Source organism: Notothenia coriiceps, unplaced genomic scaffold (assembly GCF_000735185.1).
Source record: "Notothenia coriiceps isolate Sejong01 unplaced genomic scaffold, NC01 NC01_scaffold00029627, whole genome shotgun sequence".
Classification (NCBI taxonomy): domain Eukaryota; kingdom Metazoa; phylum Chordata; class Actinopteri; order Perciformes; family Nototheniidae; genus Notothenia; species Notothenia coriiceps.
Window position 1 is genome coordinate 78,196 of NW_011362328.1, and position 20,173 is coordinate 98,368.

General features: G+C 42.7%; 2 protein-coding genes across 4 annotated transcripts; both read left to right on the forward strand.

The window, feature by feature from the left end:
• The first annotated feature begins 1,152 nt into the window (after positions 1-1,152).
• Positions 1,153-13,879, forward strand: zgc:66447 (SLAIN motif-containing protein-like). 2 transcript variants are annotated; one of them, XM_010786834.1, is made up of 9 exons: positions 1,153-1,866; positions 2,399-3,015; positions 5,977-6,107; positions 7,811-7,930; positions 10,213-10,356; positions 11,200-11,529; positions 11,667-11,810; positions 12,450-12,723; positions 12,862-13,879. In XM_010786834.1, the coding sequence occupies exons 2-9, from the start codon at positions 2,408-2,410 to the stop codon at positions 12,914-12,916; spliced, it is 1,806 nt and encodes a 601-aa protein (XP_010785136.1). In that variant the 5' UTR covers positions 1,153-1,866; positions 2,399-2,407; the 3' UTR covers positions 12,917-13,879. The 2 variants fall into 2 exon arrangements, with proteins under 2 accessions (XP_010785136.1, XP_010785137.1); XM_010786835.1 differs by having other exon boundaries at positions 1,153-1,741.
• A 450-nt stretch (positions 13,880-14,329) lies between these two features.
• On the forward strand, positions 14,330-19,779 carry znf711 (zinc finger protein 711). 2 transcript variants are annotated; one of them, XM_010786836.1, is made up of 8 exons: positions 14,330-14,455; positions 15,520-15,599; positions 15,709-15,807; positions 16,311-17,165; positions 17,273-17,419; positions 17,534-17,713; positions 18,341-18,475; positions 18,573-19,779. In XM_010786836.1, exons 3-8 carry the CDS (start codon positions 15,729-15,731, stop codon positions 19,748-19,750), a joined length of 2,574 nt encoding a protein of 857 aa, XP_010785138.1. In that variant the 5' UTR covers positions 14,330-14,455; positions 15,520-15,599; positions 15,709-15,728; the 3' UTR covers positions 19,751-19,779. The 2 variants fall into 2 exon arrangements, with proteins under 2 accessions (XP_010785138.1, XP_010785139.1); XM_010786837.1 differs by lacking the exon at positions 15,709-15,807.
• Positions 19,780-20,173: the final 394 nt, after the last annotated feature.

Below are 20,173 nucleotides of genomic sequence, written 5' to 3' on the forward strand. Positions count from 1 at the left end.
GAAAAGGGGCTTAAATCCAAGCCTGTTGCTGAAATATCAAAGATTTTTGAATAATAAAACTGATCCATGCTTGTGATCATTCAAATTCTATTTGACTTGGCTGCACATGAGATATATTTAGTTAATTTGAATTCAGTTGTGAATGGTTGAGTGAATACATTTAACCCAGTTAAAAGCTCTTCTCTATGAATTACAACAGGTCTAATCCTAAGAAAAAAGGTGGATCTGCTTCAGGTGTTACACATTCCACACTGCTTACATGGCTTACCTTGTAAATGTGAGTTTGAATTTAGTTGCCACATGCAATATTGTCACATTTACATAAAATGCATATAAAATACAGCCAAATATTGAAGTTCATATTGTATCTTTGCAGTATAAAAATGCTTTGGGAAGCTCAAGGATCAGTGGCTGAGCAGTTTTTTGTCTCGTACTATGTATGGGGATTGCTTAAGATAATACAAGCTGTGTTTTTCCACAACAGGCCTGTTCGAACATGCTGACACAACAGCATGCTGGCACTTGATGTAAAGACATGGCGTGTAATTGTCTCACATTGGAGTTAAGGCACCAAAATTACAGCTTGTGCACATTTCCCTTCTGTTGTAAGGAAGCCTGTCAAAGTTCTTAACAAAATAATACTTCCCATGGGAATGATAGTTTTTATGAAATTGGAAAGTAATGGAATGCATGTTGTTTTTTTAATCATTCTAAAGCCATAAAGTAAAACTACTTTTTTATTGTATGTGAGTCATGCTGTAGCATTTCATTGTCATGAAGAAACTGCTTATTAACAGATCCACCTGTTTGTTTTTACTGCCTGTTGTGTTCAATCCACTTATAATCCCTGCGTCAACTTTATGACAAGTGCACACGATCTCTCAGTGAACCAGTTGTACAGGTACTTTAGAGCGGCATCACTTCCTTTGGTTCCCACTAACCCACACAAATAGTCAGGAACAAACTACCAGACATTGTCTACCTAAAGTAGAGCAAAAAGAAAATTGAAGACTATGTCATTAAACTACCCCTGCAAAACAACCAATATATCAACTACCGTGTGCAACAGTTTTCATGTATGCATTCATAACACCATTTATTTGTTTATTTTCTTTAACAGTTTCACTGGCCTGCATTTCTGTATGCACAAATAAAGAAGTCCCACATTTTTAAAGTAAGATTTTTTTTTGGGATTCCTGCACCACAAAGTATATTGTCCTGCAGTGAACTTCTAGAATGATCATCGTCCTCCTATAGCTGATAGACATTTGCATATACACGTGCAGAAACTCTGTAAGAGTTGCCTGTTGTGAGATACATGCTGTCCAGTCAAATGGAGTGCAGTAACATGTCAATAGTAGAACCTCCACGCATGGGAAGAAATACAAATTACACTGTCATACGTCATAGAAGCAGGTCAAAGGTGTCTTTTAATTCATATACTTGTAGCACTTTTATGTAAACAGCGACACCCAATGGCCTCAATATAGATGAAGCAAAGATATTATCGCACTACCAAATCTCTCCAATAGGAGGCGCCAAATGGCAGAGACAGCCCAGAGGGGGAGGGCCGAGGCTGCTGCAGGTCTGCTCACTAAAGTCCATCAACAAGCTAGTTAGCAGAGAGCGATACCATATCCGTGATGCTCAAGCAGAAAGAAAACATGGACAAGCCTAACTAAGAGATATATTCCCGGTGTCTTGATAATCACTGTCTAACGTCGGCGGAGGATCAATCCAGGTGTGTGTAAATCTCTTCTTCATTCATGCGGTCGCTGCTGCAGCGGAGAGTTTGAGCTGCGAGTGGCGGGCAAGCTCAGTCATCAGCCCCGCAGGGACAACTGGGACAACACGGCTCACTCACTGGTACGGTTGTTTTCCTGTTAGCACGCTAGCTCAGCTAACATTACCTATAAACATGAAGGAATAGATATAGTACAATGTACCTGCTGGAGATTCACTGCTTATTCTTCTTATGTTCTAGTCTAGTGCCTAGCTTGTTGCAAAGGTTATTGGAGTTGCATAGTTAGCCACGTAACGAGAAAAAAAAAAGTGGTCGGCGTCATGTAAATACTGGTGATTTATTAGCTGAAATTAGCTAACACATAACGCTAGAAGTGGCGCATTGATACCAAAGCTACTTCATTGTATCCCAGACCAAAAGCTTTGCATGTGAATGTATGAGCTAGAGAATATATTTGTACTGCTTTCTTTAATTTACTGGACCATGTGCTGAGTTGTTGTTGTTTGGTTGGGAAGATGGTGCCCATTCAATAATGGTGTTGGCAGAAACATGTAGTACTATCAAGCCTGGGCTAATGTTTTATACAGCCTATGATGTCGCCTTGTCGTTTATTGTCCTTGTGCAAAATGTAATGTTACCCTTCCTCCCCAATAGAGCAGGAGCATGGTGGTCCCGGACAGTGCCAGCGTGCTCCTCCAGGCCGACAATGGCAGTCCCACTGGCCTCATGGAGAGCTCCAAGACCGGGTGCGAGGAGGAAGAAGAGGGGGATCAGGACCTGCCAGGGGAGGAGCTGGAGGAGGTCCGAAAGCTTCAGGAGCTTGTTCGCAGGTTGGAGGTCCAGAACGAGACCCTGCGCAACAGAGGGAGCAAATCTCTCAGCCACACAGTCTCTGTCAATATCAACGAGGGGCTGAATTGTGAACAAGTGAACAACTCCCACCTCAGATTGGAGCACTGTGGTGAGTTGGGCAGCTCAGACTTTGAGCTGTCTCCACTTCAGGACAGCAGCAGTGGTGAAGACATGTCCCCTCGTCCCATGGCCAACAGGCTGGAGGAAGACGATGAACAGGGTCCACCGGGGGGATTTCTCACCTTGACCTGCAGCAACGGAGCGGGACAGTGCCAGACGCCAGAGAGCCCTTCTCAGGAAAGCTATGACTCAGAGACACTTGCAGAGAACGACTCTGGGGTGGACCAAACTGCACTGGATGAAGTGGATGTCCTAGATTTGGAGGATGAGTGTGCGGAAGAAGACAACGAGGATAGTTGGTAGGTCTTAATATCCACACTTTGTCCTGATAATGCTTTGATAACCTTCTTTTAGCCCTCTTATTTGGGTTATCCAATATATATTTCTGTCAATACTAACATTTGTACATATGAGATAGATATCAAGTAAAATACATCATCATATGGGCCAGTAAATATGAGTTACCCTCAAGGGAATTTAATTTCTTGCAACCCAGGCAAGAGCAATGCCACATTTAAAGTTGCGTGTTACATTCGGCTGTGTATAAGTAGAGAGGAGCCCCTTTAGCCATATGAGTCACTGCTCTTTTTCATTTTAACCTCTTACTTAAAAGTGTGTTTCTCCCCCACAGGAAGTGACTATGACTGTTCTGTAAGTTATTTGGATTCAAAATTAGACTACGTTTCTGACAAGACAGAAACTGCATTTTTTTCCCTCTCATTTACAGGATCAATAATTATTTTCCTGTACTTTCAAAGCTTTGCTTAACTGTGACCACTAGCTCAATAAATACTGTGACTAGGAGGTCATGAGGAAGTGTTATGGTTGGAGAAGAGACAGTAAGAGGCACACAGAAATAAGGAGGAGGCGGTAAAAAAATAAGCGTGAATATAGTCAAAATACAGAGGTGAGAGACAGTCTATTGTTTCGTTAACTTGACTCTGAGCTCCCTGACTGACCAAGTTGAACAACAGATGTGACCTATCTACAACCTGTTTGACAGATTATAATGGAAAAAAACATTTTTTTTAAATACCAAGCATGAATGAAAACAATGCGGTTACAATAAGCGCTCTCTTAATCTTTTTCAAGAAAATAAGCTATTTGAAAATTGTAATAATAATAGTTGTTATTATTGTTGATAGATCTACATTCACTAAGCCGTGTAACACAATGCACTAAAGATCAACTAAGCCATATCTGCATTCGTTAATTCCGAAATATGGGACAGGTTGACCCTTATAAAAACCCAGTTTGTTTTTTTCAATAAGAGGACCTTTGCTCATTACCTCCAGTTTAAATGGCAGAATATAATCACCTGATTACCTAATTACGATTCTAATTACACAAGAGGACCATTAATATAAGGTTAATATCTAATCCATGTACATTTCATGCCAGAGTTCAGTCTAGACATATTGTTAAATGCTGTGCACATTGCCTTAAACAGCTACCATATTGTGTTCCTGATGGTCCCTCTAGCAGCTTAACAGCCTGACCATTTGCAGCTTATTTTCAGTTTCACATAATTAGCCATACCATATGTGCTTTGGGAGGTTATCATAGCCAAAACGTCCAGTAATCCCAACGCCGACATAATCGCCTCAGCTCTGAGCTGGATGCAGCCGCATGGCTAAACTGCTTTGGGTGGGATTGCGCAGCATGTGATCCGAGGACCCCCTCTGGGACCAGAACGCAGCACGGAGATACACTCCCGAGCTAACAGCCGCTGCAGGGCCTCTTGTTGTGCGTCTATCATTAAAAGTCCTAGAGTACAAGGGAAAAAACAGGTTGCCAATGGCACAGTATCTGCACTCCAAATAATAGTTTCCACGCTTGATTGGACAAGGTCAACACAAATCTGGCATGCCAATTCCAAATTGCCATGTGAATGTCCAACTTGTTCTTAAATCACCATCATTTTCCTCTTCAAGTTTATTTTGAGGAATTACTTTGTAAACTCTTAGCCTAGTAAAGTGGTGCTTATTAGACTTCCCACACAGGCTTAAACTTAAAGCATCCTAATTTACGCACTGCACACTGGCAGCCGAGTAGAATCAACCTCCATAACATAACTATGAGGTCCATTTGAAATGAATGTAGAACCACTGTAAAAGTATAGAAATGTAAAGAGTTCTATGTTGCTGTTCCCTACATCTCAGATAAACTTCAATATTAAATGTAGGCTGTGATCATTCCGGTCCGGTGTATTTGTTTTGGTGTGGTATTTGTTGATGGCACTACATTTGCAGACCTGTGTCTTGCATGAAAGGCACCTAGGTTTATTTACCTGTGACCGAAACTCTTGATCAAACACAAGAAGAACTTTAATCTTTATTCCACATCAAACACAAGTATTGTGAGTGAAAGAAGTAGCTCCTGCCCCCCCCCTACACTCACTCTGGCAGTGTGTGTGACCTGAATATTGCCCTCAGTATTGGTTGGTGCTCATTCCAGTGGGAAATGGGTCCTTTTGTGTTTGCCCAATGGGAAGATGATTTCTCGTTTATTGGTCCAGAACCAGTCGGTCCGGGCCTTTTGTGTATCTAACTCAAAGAATTAACCATGTGACCGGCAGTTCAAAGCTTGTGGTAAACTAATGGCTGTTTGTTCTCAGTATGGCAACACAGGGCGCATCTCAGAGGACGCTTTGGAAAGTCAAGTGTTGCTTTCAGATGGGGGCTTTGTGTCAATGCATAAAAAGCACCATGGCTGCTAAAACATGTCCGCCTGTCATTACAGGATGAGCATGATATGTAAGGCAGATTTAAGATGAGGCAAATGTGTATTTAGCAGTCATGTTTGAGAACCAGGTGTAGGCTGTGATAAGGATTTTCAAGGATGCATTACCGACTTAAAGTATTTACCCACTCACTGTTTGATCTAAGTACATAATTCACTTTAAACACACTATGTGGGATCTTTTCTGCTTCACAGCGTTTTATTCAGTGGTTCAACGTTAAATCTACCTGTGTTGAACATTGTGAAAAACATTCTTACTATGCATGGCATTCTCAATACTCTTAAGTGCATAACGAGGCCAGGAGTTTACCCAAATCTCCAGCTTGTGTTTATGAAATCTTTTTTTCGGTTGTTGCTGGCACTTTTGACAAACATGTGTAATAAAAAGTAGATTAGGCTTACTTCTGGGCATTTCCCTACCTCAGTTTTCCCCACTCTCCTCATCCCCTTTACTCTTTGTCAATCCTCTCCGTTCTCTTGTTAATACTGTTTTTCTTTTGTCCATCTCTTCTCTACAGGCTGTATGTTTCTCCAAAGAAGCAAGTAGCAGGGTCAGAGTCTACACTGAAATGGTGTCGGCAGGCTCTTGACCATCGCAGCCCAGAGACAGAAATAGCTTGTCGGATCCTGATTAACCGCCTGGACCAGAGTATGTAAACACACACATACATTTTCAAATCAAACCCTTTGAATGTCTTAACCAACGTATTATTAAATCTGCATTTGTATTCATTCAAGAGATTACTAATCTTCCAGTCCATCACAAGTCTAAGATAAGAAAACGTTAAAAATAAGAAACTGTATCTAAAGGACATTGAAACAAGTGTTGCTCCCTTAGAGCTGCATTAAGTGTTACCTCCCTGTGTGAATGGGCTGCTTTCTTATATACTGCTCGCCACTATTGTGTGGGCGCAGCGATCTGTGGGTGTTTGAGCTGTGTGGCAAAGCCCGAGCTCTCACAGCGAGCGTGTACATGGTGTGTACATGGTGTGTACATGGCGTGTACATGGCGTGTACATGGTGTGTACATGGTGCGTACGTCTCTACGTGAGTGAGGACAGAAGTTGGTGTCCGATCCAACAGGCCTCATATATTATTTACCCTGCCAACGGCGGCTCCTACTTCCTGCACACCGCACAACCTGAACAACAGAGCCATTCACACCAGGGCTGAAAGACCACATGAAGTCATGGGCTGGGTTGGATTACCCCCAACCCCCCCCCCCCCTGTCAGCTTTCCTTTTTAAACGGCAGCAGCAGGCCAGGAAACTGCCTGTTTGCATAAAGACTATAGGGTTAGCAGAAAAGGTGAAATAAAAAAAAAAGAAGACATTTTATAAAGACGATTTCTAAAGTGAACTGTATATTATGTATGCAATATTGCGACAGCTTGATCTTAAAGTTATTGTGTCAAATAGTTTGCACTTGCTATTACTAGTGCATTACTGTGGTCAAAGCAGGAACCCTGCAAATAAGTCTACATTTATCCATACAAAAAGATGGTTGACTCTTATTGCATACATTGACCGCTGCAGCTTTATACACTGCTTTTATTTAATCCCTACAGCCCTCGGATGGAAGCAGGACACATGTTGATAAATCTGCTTCTGATTGGTCACGTGCAGCACCAGGGTGCAGAGCCATTACACACAGACATGCATTGTGCTTGCCTTCAATAAGTCAGATGCAAATGACACCTAGTTACAAAAAAACACACATCTGTCTGGTCGGTTATAACTCTGTCTACTGTCCATTTATGCGGAAGACATCGGGTAACTGGAGCTTATTCATTCTGTGCATCACAGCCTCGTTTCCCCAAAAAAAATGCTTCTTTTATTTATTTTGAATGCATTATGAACTAGAGCTGCTGTCACATTTAGATCTAATGTAAATATTTAGCCATTATAACTGAAATAGAGTTGCATTGATGCATTCATACTCCTTCACCAACCGATTATTACATTATTTGTTTAAATCCAATTAAGTCTAAAGTACCCCTCACCATCTGCCTCTGGCGGCAGATACTGTGTGTGTTCACACCGTGTCGCTCTGCACCATCCAGGCAACAATAGGATTTCCTGGGGATCCGATCTTTCATTTGTTCAGCTGTCGTCATGGGTCAATGTTATTTATTTATCACCACACCCTCTTATCTTTCTTTGCCTTCAACTCACTCTTTTGCGAAGCTGCACCTACACAAGTTTGCGCTAAGACCTACACTTAAGATGAGGCCATTAAAATCAATCAATCCCATCCATATTTTTAGCTTCATGTCTCTCTTTTATGTCATCCTTTTGAAGTATGTGTATTCTTCTGGGAGAATATCTAACCTCTCCTCTCCTGTTCCCCGCAGCAACTCGATGGAGGAACATGTACAGTAGCCCAGCAGAGGCAGGCTCGGCTGGCTCAGGCCTGATCTCTCCTGGGTACCACAAATCAACTAACAAATCCCTACTAACCTGTGGCAGCTCAGGTATGGCATGACATTAACACACTCAGCTCCTCATGTTCTGCTCAACACTACAGTGGGATTTACGTCAGTTATTGTACGGATGTATGTCATTTGAGTTGTGTGTGCACTAATGCATCAACACTGTGTCTCCTCTGGGATCCCAATGGTTATTTTCAAAGACAATTCGAGCATGTTTTACACAGCTGTGTTTCGCATATACTGCACAATACTTTAACCATTTTTCAAAACATAACTTAAGTTTTAATTGAATTGAATATCTACTGTTGGTAGTCATTGTTTACCATTTGTTATGACTACAAATAATAGTTGAATAGCTTCTTAAATGACAGGTTTTTCGTCGTCATCCCGCCCAACACACATGAATGCATCACAAACAGATTCTGCCCATCCCTTCACTTCATAACAACCACAGTATTATTATTATTTTCATGATGAAAAGGTTATTGTTATTCCTAAATAAAAAGAAAAGATACTATTCTCTACAGCTAATAGTTTAAACACGTCAACTTCCCTTGAGTTGTTTAAGTTGACTGTAAACAGTGTGCACCTGGCAGACAAACAGTAACACCCGTGTGTTTTTGAAAGATGGTCAGTGATTATGTAAAGTATATGTGGTTTGTTCTAATGGGATAAAAACCCAGGTTTCTGAAGGTGTTTGGCAATGCTAACCAGTGTGAAATGTATAATGCTGGTGATCTTGACTTTGTCTGATTTTTACTTTGCATTTGTGTTGCTCCTCACTTTGTCTCGCAGCACCTGGCACTTCACTGTGCTGAGACCAGCCATGCTGATGTTGTTACGAATACCCTGAAAATAACAAATCTTTGCATGATGGTGTAAATGCCTGGCTTGGTGATGCTATCTAATCCCAGACTTTTTACATAACCAAATGCCCCTGGATGCTGATGTCATTTCCTATTTACCTCAGTCTGAGTGTTGGGTCTGTGTCGGACAGAAACGCCCATGGCAGGGGAATTTTGCATACTGATTTCCTGGGCTTTATCACAATACCAAACTTTCTAGTAGTGATTCCATTGTTGGCTTTCTATAATTGAATGAAGAGGATAGATTGCAATATTTCAAAATGTTTGCTCAAGAAAACGTTGCGGCTTCAGTCAAAAAAGTATAAGAATAATTAAAAGCTCAGAACAGATGAGCCAAACTCAACTGCACTGTATTCATGTGAAGAGAAACTCTTATTTGTTGTGAATATATGCATAAGTAGGAATGTAGCACAACAGGGAAGTGAAATAATTGTTATTAATTGTTATTATACTATGATTTCAACCACCAAACCAAATGTAATTGTCAAATAAAGATTGATTAAATATCAATAAAGGTAGTCTGCATTCCCACCAGCCAGTCTGATAAATTACGTTAAGTTAGAGTCCACCTGGTGAATTATAAACTTAAATCTAAATGTGTCCTGGTGCAGGCAGTTATAACTCACTCGGGAACAATAAAGCTTCTATTTTCCAAAATGTAATCTACAACATCTACAACAGTGTGATTTAATACTCTGCTTGTTAACCTTGAGGCGATTATATGTTAAATGGTAAATATTGATAATACAATTATATGAACCTGATTAACCAGTCTCTGAGCAGAGTCTGACAGATCCCACAGGCAGCAAATCAATTCAGTCACCACATAGGTGAAGGTCGGCCATTTGTCATACTCATCTTTTGGTTCAAAAGGGGGATAGTGCCTTGAATGAAATGTGTTATTTTGTGTGGTGAATTTCTTTTTTTCTGCTTGGTTTAAAATATATTTATCATCCAGGGATACGATTGTCATCTGGCTGTGCTGTGCATATTTTAACCTGGTACCATTGTCAGCACAATGAAGGTATAACCTGTCACTGCTTAGGATTATTTAGGGATAATGGTGCTCTAATGGATAGTGAGGTGGGGTGAAGATCAGAAGGTTGTGAGTTCAAATCCCGCCAGGAACATCACCACTAGTGTGCCCTTGAGTGAGGCACTTAGCCCTTAATTACTCCAGGGAGAATGTCCCTGTAATTGGTAATTGTAAGTCACTGTGGATAAAAGCATCAGCTAAATGAAATGTAATGTAATTTAAGACACATTTGAATGCATACTAGTCGGATAGGTGTTTTGAATCATGAGGAAGGTGTAGCCATTGTTTCTTTCCTATCTGGAGAGCTTTTCTTTGAACACTTAGTATTTCCCCTTGAACAGAAGTTGAAATAACTGCTTATTGTTACCATGTATGTGTCAGAAGCAGCTTGTTGTAACAGGTACCCCACTGTGTTTCTACAGGTGTCCCAACAACCATGCATTCAGCCCTGAGCTCGCAGTCGTCCATAGACAGTGAGCTCAGCACATCAGATGACTCCATTTCTATGGGCTACAAGCTGCAGGATCTCACTGATGTCCAGATCATGGCTCGCCTGCAGGAAGAAAGTGAGTCATGGTGTGCTGTTCCGCTAGGATTTTTTTCTTGCCGGTCAAGTGTCCGGAAATAATTTATTTTACGGGACAAATTCTAAACTTACCGGTCATGTTTCAATAATAATAATAATAATAATAATAATAATTGTGTAGCAGAGTTTCCATTAGCAGGTAATTACAGGACTATGACCGGTAATATAATGCTGATGTTTAAAACTCAGTTAATGGGGCTCATTTTTATATTGCTTCAGTTTATAATCGTAACAGATCGAAAAGTTCAGATTCATTTTTCAATAAATGATGCGCTTCCACAAACAATAAAAAACATAATTGTTACATTCAAACAAACTACTTATATACATATAAGCATATAGCTATTTTATTGTCTTTTTCGGACACCTTAAAAAACTGCCAGACTGGTGAAGCCATTTGGGCGAGCTTCTTTTGCCGCGCACAGAGGAAAGTCTCGTGTTTTTTCGTCATCTGATCGGCTCTCCTGATCAGCCTTTATAGAGAGCACCGATCACTGCTGTGAGTGAATATCGGCCGATCGATCGGGGCATCCCTAATTATTACCGGACATTTTGACCGGCAGGTTTTGAATTTACCGTGTTTTTATACATTTTACCAGCTAAAAAAACTGTAATTACCGGCTAACGGAAACCCTGACATTTGATTGTGTTTTCATATTTTAAACAGTACACTGCTGTTGGTGAAAGCTGATAAAGAAATGTAGAAGCACAGTAACACTTATTGCAATCACCTTTTTACACCTCTGTAGATATTTAGATGGTGTATTTGTATGACTCCATGTATATGCAGTTTCCTTTTTTAACTGCATGTGTTTGGTGTTAGGTCTGAGACAGGATTATGCCTCGTGCTCAGCGACTGCATCCCGACGCAGCTCCACCACCTCTCTGCACTCCCTGCGGCGGGGCGGCACCTACAGCGATCAAGAATTTGACAGTTACAGCCTGGAGGACGAAGAGGACGAGTTCTGCTCCATGCCCCAGCGCCGCCATCGCTTCACGCCCTCTCCATTAGGCTCACCACGGTGCCTGTCCCCCTCCACCTCCAACCACGGTCAGGAATACAGCAGCCGACTCGGGGCCCCACGCACAAGAACACCCAGACGGTCACTTCAGGGCCCCAGTGCAGAGCTGCTGAAATTTGCAAAGAGCGAAGGTAGGCCAACAACACCGATAGAATAGCATTAATACCATATGTCGAGAAGATCAGTGTGGCCATCAGAGATTCTTGTTGAACCCAAAGCTGTGATTACAAACACTGAAGATGAATGTGTCATGTATGTGTGGTTCCAGAAGAGTTGAGGCACAGCATGCCTAACCTGGCCCCCCGCACCAGCCTACGATCCCTGGAAGCAGTCAGGAACAGCCGCAGCATGGAGGCTAACCTCCAAAGCTCTGGCAACCGCATGTCCCACCTGACCCACTCCCCCTCCACAGGTAACCCTTCCCTCTTCACCTGATCCGCACCACCCCATCTGTGTCTGCCTTGCATATACCGAATGTCACTCTAATCCTAACACTTTATTTCCTAAAACCTCTGCATGACCTGAGCTAAAAAACACAACAAACACTCACACATTTACTCCTCTTATATATTTTTCACGTGTAAATACTTTCCTAAACATGTAAAAACTCAAAAAGAAATCCAATTTTTGTGTCTTTGAAGGAAATGTATATAAATGTATGTATTTCCCTTTGATCACCCTTTTTATATATATAAAAAAAACAGTTATATATTTAATCTAATACTCACTCATACAACATGTGGGTGACAGACATGTAAGAGTTCCGCAAACCATCACAAATGTTGCCACTACTCCTTCCTTGACATACCCGAAATGTAGAGGTAACCCTCCGATCACTTACCTGCTACACGATTATTTAATTACTGTCCTTTAACCTATACCTTGATAATCCAGTACTGCTCTTGCCACACTTTCCTGTAACTCCCACAGGCCACAAATGTAGTTTGAATTTCAGTTACAGCTTATTTATCCTTTGTATATTAAATCTAAGTTGTCAGAGTAATAGAAGTTTGAGATTCTATTATACCACTGAGCCTCTCTTCCACTCAAGGTATAGCTAGTAGTCGGCTGAATGGCAACGGCCAGTCACCTCTCTCCCTGCGGACTCCGGTTAAAGCTGTCCCTCAAATGGCAGCTGGTCGTTCTTCAAGAGGTCTTCCTGTTGTCCAAGCAGCGCCTGCAGGAGGGGGCCGCAGGGTCCAGTCCGTCGGCTCGGCTAATGGAGGAGCCTACACCCCCGGGAGAGCCTCCACCGGGGCAGGGAGGGCTGCCGCGGGCCGAGGACAGGCCCCTACCAGAAGTAAACTTTCTCAGCCCCCCATGAGGTGAGTGCTTACAAGCTATTAGAGAATTTTAACAAACTGAGGATTTTTTACTTTAATTATGGCAATATTGTATTTATGTCATTTCTATGATACTTTGTCTCTTTTGTGAATGAATGCTAACTTTATATTCTTTGGCAGGTCTTTTGGCATGACTAAAATGTCAGATGAATCCTGGAAAGATGGCTGTTACTGAGCGTTGCCAGTGATGGAAGGATGATAACTGCTGCAACCCTGACCTCTCCCCGTTATCTCTTCTTGTACAAAGAACACAGCCACTGTGTCCACAAATATGTTTTACAACCTTTGGGTCCCCCAATTTTAGACTGGAGTGCTGGGCTGCACTGGATTCGTAGTCAAGACTCATCTCTTTCCCTAGCATGAAACATTGTCAACCCACACAGAGAGGCACAGTGTGTAGGCAGACAATAATGCACACATGCACACTATACTTGTGATATGGACCAACTCTGAGCTTCCAGAAGATTTGTTTGTGTCAATTTTACTTATTTTTATATGGTAATTGCTAGAAACTGCTGGAATATTAAAGGTCCCTGTTCTATTGATGTAATTGATATGAAGACGGTCTAAATGAAGATATTGGTGGTTTGTTGATTTTCTGTGGGAATTCCTACTAGATGAAGGTGCTGAGTGTTGCATGCTTGTTTTTTTTCCCTTATCATTGTGTAACTGCAATATGACAAATCTTTCATGTGTCCCACAATGATGTGTGCATTTCATTGTTCAATGGTTCATTGTGAATTTGATTGTTCAATGGTTCATTGTGAAATTATCTATAGTTTGGTGTTGTATTTGAGTTATGGTCTTTGCTTACACAGCAAGGCAACTCATGTAAACCACACTGCCCTTATAAATAATACAAACATGGAAATATATGGTTTGTGCCAAGGTGCATTTCCGCTGCAACACTTCAGAAGAATCTTGACATCAAAGGTACTGTTATAATACTGCATTTTGCAGGCATTTTTACTGCATATCTATAGGTGGTTTTAAATGTGCTTTTGGATACCACTTTAATGAAGAAGATGTTTATGCACGAAGGCCTTGTGCCTTAGACAGCTATGCACCCTCAGAGTGCCTCTGACAATTAGGAGCTGTTATTAAAATCCAAAAAATAAAGGCTACCCTGAAACTTTAATTTCTGCATTTGTTTTTATGTTTGTATTATATAAACCATGCAACTAATTTGCAGCAATTATGCACAGTATTTAATCCCTCCGCAGCACAAGCAGTAGCGGCAGCATCTCCCGGATATTTCCTGCCTGGGTTCATCACCAAACCCCTCACAAATGAGTGCTCGACGCTACCCACCCCTTGTGACAAAATGGCCCACAGGCCTCATCTGCGCAAACAAAATGTGAACGAAGTCGGCACCCATGTTAAAAAAAAAAAAGTGATAACATTTGAATGTTGTGTCTCAAATCCGGGCACAGATATGTTCCCATTAGGATAAAGTGTTTTAACGTTACTCTGCTCTCTTATGCATGACGCAAATAGTAAGGGATCAGCGGTAAACGAGGCCACGCATTGTCTGCCCCCCGCCCTCCCTCCCTCGTCAGGAAGAAAGCTGATTGGCCGAGGCCTAGCAAAGGGTGCCCGGGGATCCAAAACTGCAGGCCGCACTTAGCTTACCGTCAAAAATAAACCAAAACAATAACAGACAAAACTGAGAAGGGGGAGAAACACCGATAGAGTCAGAAGAGGACGCTATCAGGTAATTTTATTTTGAATCGGTTAGAAAGGCATGTGGAATACGACGCAAGGGCCCAGTCGGCCGTAGCGGGCCTCTTTCAGCCTTTTGGAAAACAACATGGAAGATAATGCGGCACAAGCTGCTTCACTTAGCTTAGCAAGCTAGCTAGCCAACAGGAAGATCGTCGTCGCGCGGATTAGAGCTACTTGCATAATTATTGTCATATATGTCCTGTTGGTTTGTTGGTAATGCGGGTGCCTTTATTCAGAGTGTATAGTTGAATGTATTTAAGTTTAAAATGGTCAAATAAGAGCAGTTGTCGCATTCCTTGGAGTAGCAGTTATGCTAGAACAAAATGGCGCCTCGGAGGATCAGTCTTAGCTCGCTTGCTAGTTAGCTCTGGTGGGTGGAGGGCGGTAGCCGCCCTGGTATGCATTGCATAACGTCTGCGGTACTTTCATTGGCGGCCATAAACTCAAAGCTGGTGTGGATTTTTTGAAAGTCCAAAAATAAATACTTTTTTTAATAAGACCAATGCATAAGCTCCTTGCTTATTTCATCCTTAAGTTATATATCCGCGGGACTTTAACGTCACCACAGATCCTTGGACATTACCCACTTGGCTTATTTTGAACCGTGCGACGGCAATACATAAACAAGCAGGACTCATCTTTCAATAGCTATCAGAGCTGCTGACTGTGGGCTCGTCCTCCTGCACACTGAGCGGGACAGCCCTTTGTCTCAGCTGGGCTGCAGCCATCAGGCTCAACCAGCTCCAGGTGTATTGCTATATCAGCTTGAAGTCGCCTGTAGTACTACTTATAAGCAATGGATGGAGCCAGTGGTCAACAACAAAACTGCCCTCCTCCTCAGTGAAAGTGTTCGGCCCTGTGTTTTAACGTTACTCATACACATTCCATTAATTATGGTGTTAACACTGTTCTTATTATAAAGCTGAACCCATGTAGGCTATACAAGTTGTGTTGTAACGTTTTTACATACCTGCCTCCTTTCTGTTCCCTTCTATTATGTGCACAATGCCTATGAGTACCAATTGTTTATGTTTGTTTTTTTCTTTTACCAAGGGATTGATTAACTTGATGGAAGGAAGCACATCAATAACCCTGTTGGTTGTATTCTAAGGGGTTTGTCATCAAATGTGAAGGTATGTATTGGTTACTAGTCCGTGTTGCATTTTGCTTTCATTTTCACGTTAGTAAAGCACACTAACACAGTACAAGAAAACTGCTAACAGTGTACACTGTAATTTTAAGGCTTTTCCCCAAGTAAAGACATGGATCAAGGAGGAGGAGTGTTGGAGCTACACACTCAGGAGCTTAAGATGCCCCACGCTATGATCATGCAAGACTTTGGTAAGTGGTCAAATAGGACAAGCTGAAAACCAGTCATCTCAAAATGTAATCCAATACACACCATCCGACAAATTAAAGTATAGCCAAAACCTAAATATCTTTAAGATTGAATCAGTAATTTCTTAAAATAATGTAATCACTTTTAACTATGTAAGAGAGCTGCTCTATACACACTTTATAAACTATACTATACTTCTATACAATCAGGTTGATTTGGTCTCCTCCGTCACGTTGACAGGGCCAATGTCATTTGGTTTTTATTGCCTACATAAATAAAAAAAGTCACTGTTTAAACTTGCCTTACAAACATTGTCATTCTGACGTTTTCCCAACAAACCACCATAGAGCAGGTGATACCTGTCACCAATATTATACAATATTACGATCTGTTCAGATATCTCTGCTGTAGCTACAATTTTAAACACACTCTGCAGTTTATATGCTCATTTTGTTTTAGGAAACTCTTTGTCATGCAGCCCTCTCTGTGTGTCTTGTGTTTACAGTTGCAGGCATGGGGGGTCTGGCTCACATCGACGGGGAGCATATTGTGGTGTCTGTGCCTGAAGGTATGCTTCTTTCTGATGTGATGACAGACGAGGGCATCCTCCTGGAGCATGAGCTTGAGGTTCACTGCCTGGAGACTGAGGTGGTGGAAGAACTTGAGACGGAAGTGGTGGAGAGCTTACATGCAGATGTTGACTGCTTGGAGGCAGAAGAGGTCGAAGGGCTGGAGACACATGTGGTAGAGCTGGAGGCTCATGTTGTCGATGGCGAGGTGGAAGTGGAGGGTCTGGAGGCACATGTGGTTGAGGGCCTGGAAACTGAGGTTGATGTCGAAGACCTGGGAGTTCACATCGTCGAGGGCCTTGAGGAAGAAGTGGAAGAGGAGGGTTTGGAGGCGGAGGTTGTTGAAGGCCTGGAGGTAGATGAGGAGAGTCTGCAGTCGCAAGGAGTAGAAGCCCATGAAATTAGCTCTGAAGACATGGTGACCTCAGAACACAGTGTGATCATGCCTGAGAATATTATGGGCACAGAGGTTGCAATAGAGGAAGATCTGGACCCCCATCACCACCATCACCACCACCATCACCACCATCATCATGTCCTCACTGCAGACCTCATCCAGGACTCAAACCACCATCATGATGACATGCCAGACCAGGTGTTTGTGGCGGAGCTGCTGTCTGACCACCAGGACAACACGCTGGACCACCAGCTCGTGTCAGAAGGCTTGATGGTGACCGAATCCAACTCGGAGACCATCATCCACCAACAGATGCCAGCAGAGGCTGTCTCCCTGCAGACGGACGAGGATGATGATGCAAGAAGCAGCTCTGAGGATTACCTCATGATCTCCTGTAAGACATAATTTCATCATGTATACGTTAATTAACTTTGTTCATATGTAATACCATGTTTTATTATTGATATGTTTTATGAACCATGACTACTTGTGTTACTGTAGTGGATGAGGTGGGAGAGAAGCTGGACATAGGAGACACTCCCCTGGAGATCAGCACTGAGGTAATGGAAGACAAGGAGTGTAAAGAGGAGGACGGCTCCGAGGTCATCAAAGTCTACATTTTCAAAGCTGAAGCAGATGATGACTTGGGTAAGTGACTTTTTAGAATAATCAAATCATTTCAACAATACAACACAATTCTTCCCTGTTAAACGTAATGTTGATCATGGATTCGATTTCAATTGTAATGTTATCTCTTTCCAGGTGGAACAGAGGTAATAACAGAGGATGATTACCAGAATGGCCATCCTGACCTGGAAGCTGCATCGTCAGGCAGACTGGGAGTTGGCCGTGACAAGATGGTCTACATGGCGGTCAAGAACCACCCGAAAGAAGAAGAGGATGATGAGGATGACAGTGACGAGGATGACGATGATGACATCAGTATGTCCCTTTGTGAAACCACTTTAATTGTATTGTCTCAGCCGGGTCGTGTGGCTGTAAACGAGCAAAAGGTGTCAATTAGAGTTACATGACATGAGGAATGTGTGCAATAACGTTATTTAATATCGCCATAGAAATACAACATGTTCATCACTTTAAATACAACTGTTAAAGTGTATTCACTTTAGCCTTCCCAATGCTTTTTGAATACTGCTAAAATACAACAAGTTGCTTGTCTGTCTGCGATACAAATCGAAAGGAAAAACACACCGATAATAGATCTCTAGTTAAGCATAGGCACAAAACAAACAATTGTTAGTTAATTAGTTATATAATTATGGCTATTATGCGCCCATAATAAACAAGCAGTTTCTTTTGCGATGAGCTGACATTGAAATGATTATGATTTATATACAACACATTGAGTGTTTGAAGGAGATCAGTAAGAGGCGGCTTTTGAAATGAGTAATCAACAAAATGTTTCTACATTTGGACAGTTTGCACAGCATGTCTCACAGCTCAGATACGCCATATTAATACATTTTGAAAGTGTATTGGAGCATATTTTCAAATAACCAATTTTAGCTAAACTTAGAATTTAAAGTTAATTCTATTTTTTCCGTGCAGGTAATACCATCGATCAGGTGAAGAATGGAGCGGCTTCACCGTTTCTGCAAATCCGAGAGGGACTCGGGGACAACCGTGTCCTTAAACCCAAAACTAAGAAAAAGAAGAAAGGAGATATTCGACAGTCTCAGACCGGTATGGACAGATTTAGAATTTGTGTGAAGAAGATAATTTGCTAGTGAGAATGTAATATTTTTTGATGGATAACAGTATTTCCATCGCTCTCTTCCAGCTGTTATCATCGGACCAGATGGGTTGCCCTTGACTGTCTACCCCTGTCACCTATGCGGAAAGAAGTTTCGCTCAAGAGGCTTCCTCAAATGTCACATGAAGAACCACCCGGACCACCTGGTGAAGAAGAAATACCAATGTACAGACTGCGACTTCACCACCAACAAGAAAATCAGTTTCCACAACCACCTCGAGAGTCACAAGCTGCTGAATCACAACGAGCGCTCTCCAGAATACAGCGAGTACGCGCGGCGCTACCACGAGTCCAGCCCTCTGGGCTCCGACAAGCTCATCGTCAAGGACCGGGAGAACAAACTGCATCACTGCAAGTACTGCGATTATGAGACCGCTGAACAGGGTCTGCTCAACCGTCACCTGCTGGCTGTACACAGTAAGAACTTTGCACACGTGTGCGTCGAGTGCGCCAAGGGCTTCCGCCACCCATCAGAGCTGAAGAAACACATGCGGACCCACACGGGCGAGAAGCCCTACCACTGCCCGCACTGCGAGTTCCGCTGCGCAGATCAGTCCAACCTAAAGACTCACATCAAGAGCAAGCATGGCGCCGATCTGCCTTTCAAGTGCAGCCACTGTCCGCAAGCATACGCCGACGCACGGGAACTCCAGCGGCACATAGAGATGGTGCAAGGCCACAAGACCCACCAGTGCCCACACTGTGAGCACAAGAGCACCAACTCCAGCGACCTGAAACGACACATTATCTCTGTACACACCAAGGACTTCCCCCATCAGTGTGACGTGTGCGAGAAAGGCTTTCACAGGCCCTCGGAGCTGAAGAAGCATGCAGAGACACATAAGGGCAACAAGGTGCACCAGTGCCGACATTGTAACTTCAACGCCCCGGACACCTTCACTTTGAGTCGCCACATCCTGTCCTTGCACACGAAGGACCTTCCCTTCAAGTGCAAGCGCTGCCGGCGAGGGTTCCGGCAGCCGGCGGAGCTGAAGAAACACATGAAGACACACAGTGGTAGAAAGGTTTATCAGTGCCAGTATTGTGAGTATAACAGTACGGACGCTTCTGGCTTCAAACGCCATGTTATCTCCATTCACACCAAGGACTACCCACACCGCTGTGACTACTGCACCAAGGGCTTTAGGAGGCCTTCGGAGAAGAGCCAGCACATAGCCAGGCACCACAAAGACATGTTGATGTAATGTCATCACACACACACACACACACACACACACACCTACACAAACACACGAACAAAGAGACAAGGCAGGGAAAAGTAAGAAGTTAACAAGGCAGATGCATTGTTGTGTGCGAGTGATGGGATGCCCCGTTTCACCATCACACACACACACAACTCTCTCTCTCACACACACACACACACACTCTCTCTCTCACACACACACAACTCTCTCTCTCTCACACACACACACACACACACACACACACACACACACACACACACACACACACACACACACACACACACACACACACACACACACACACACACACACACACACACTCTCTAAACACACACACACACACACACACACACACACACACACACACACACACACACACACACACACTCTCTCTCTCTCAACACACACACACACACACACACA

Coding starts and splice junctions, on each gene's coding strand:
- zgc:66447 (XM_010786834.1), top strand. CDS start 2,408: ATGGTGGTCCCGGACAGTGCCAGCGTGCTCCTCCAGGCCGACAATGGC. Junction 6,108..7,810: donor GATTAACCGCCTGGACCAGA/GTATGTAAACAC, acceptor TGTTCCCCGCAG/CAACTCGATGGAGGAACATG. Junction 12,724..12,861: donor CTTTCTCAGCCCCCCATGAG/GTGAGTGCTTAC, acceptor ATTCTTTGGCAG/GTCTTTTGGCATGACTAAAA.
- znf711 (XM_010786836.1), top strand. CDS start 15,729: ATGGATCAAGGAGGAGGAGTGTTGGAGCTACACACTCAGGAGCTTAAG. Junction 15,808..16,310: donor TATGATCATGCAAGACTTTG/GTAAGTGGTCAA, acceptor TTGTGTTTACAG/TTGCAGGCATGGGGGGTCTG. Junction 17,714..18,340: donor GGATGACGATGATGACATCA/GTATGTCCCTTT, acceptor TTTTCCGTGCAG/GTAATACCATCGATCAGGTG.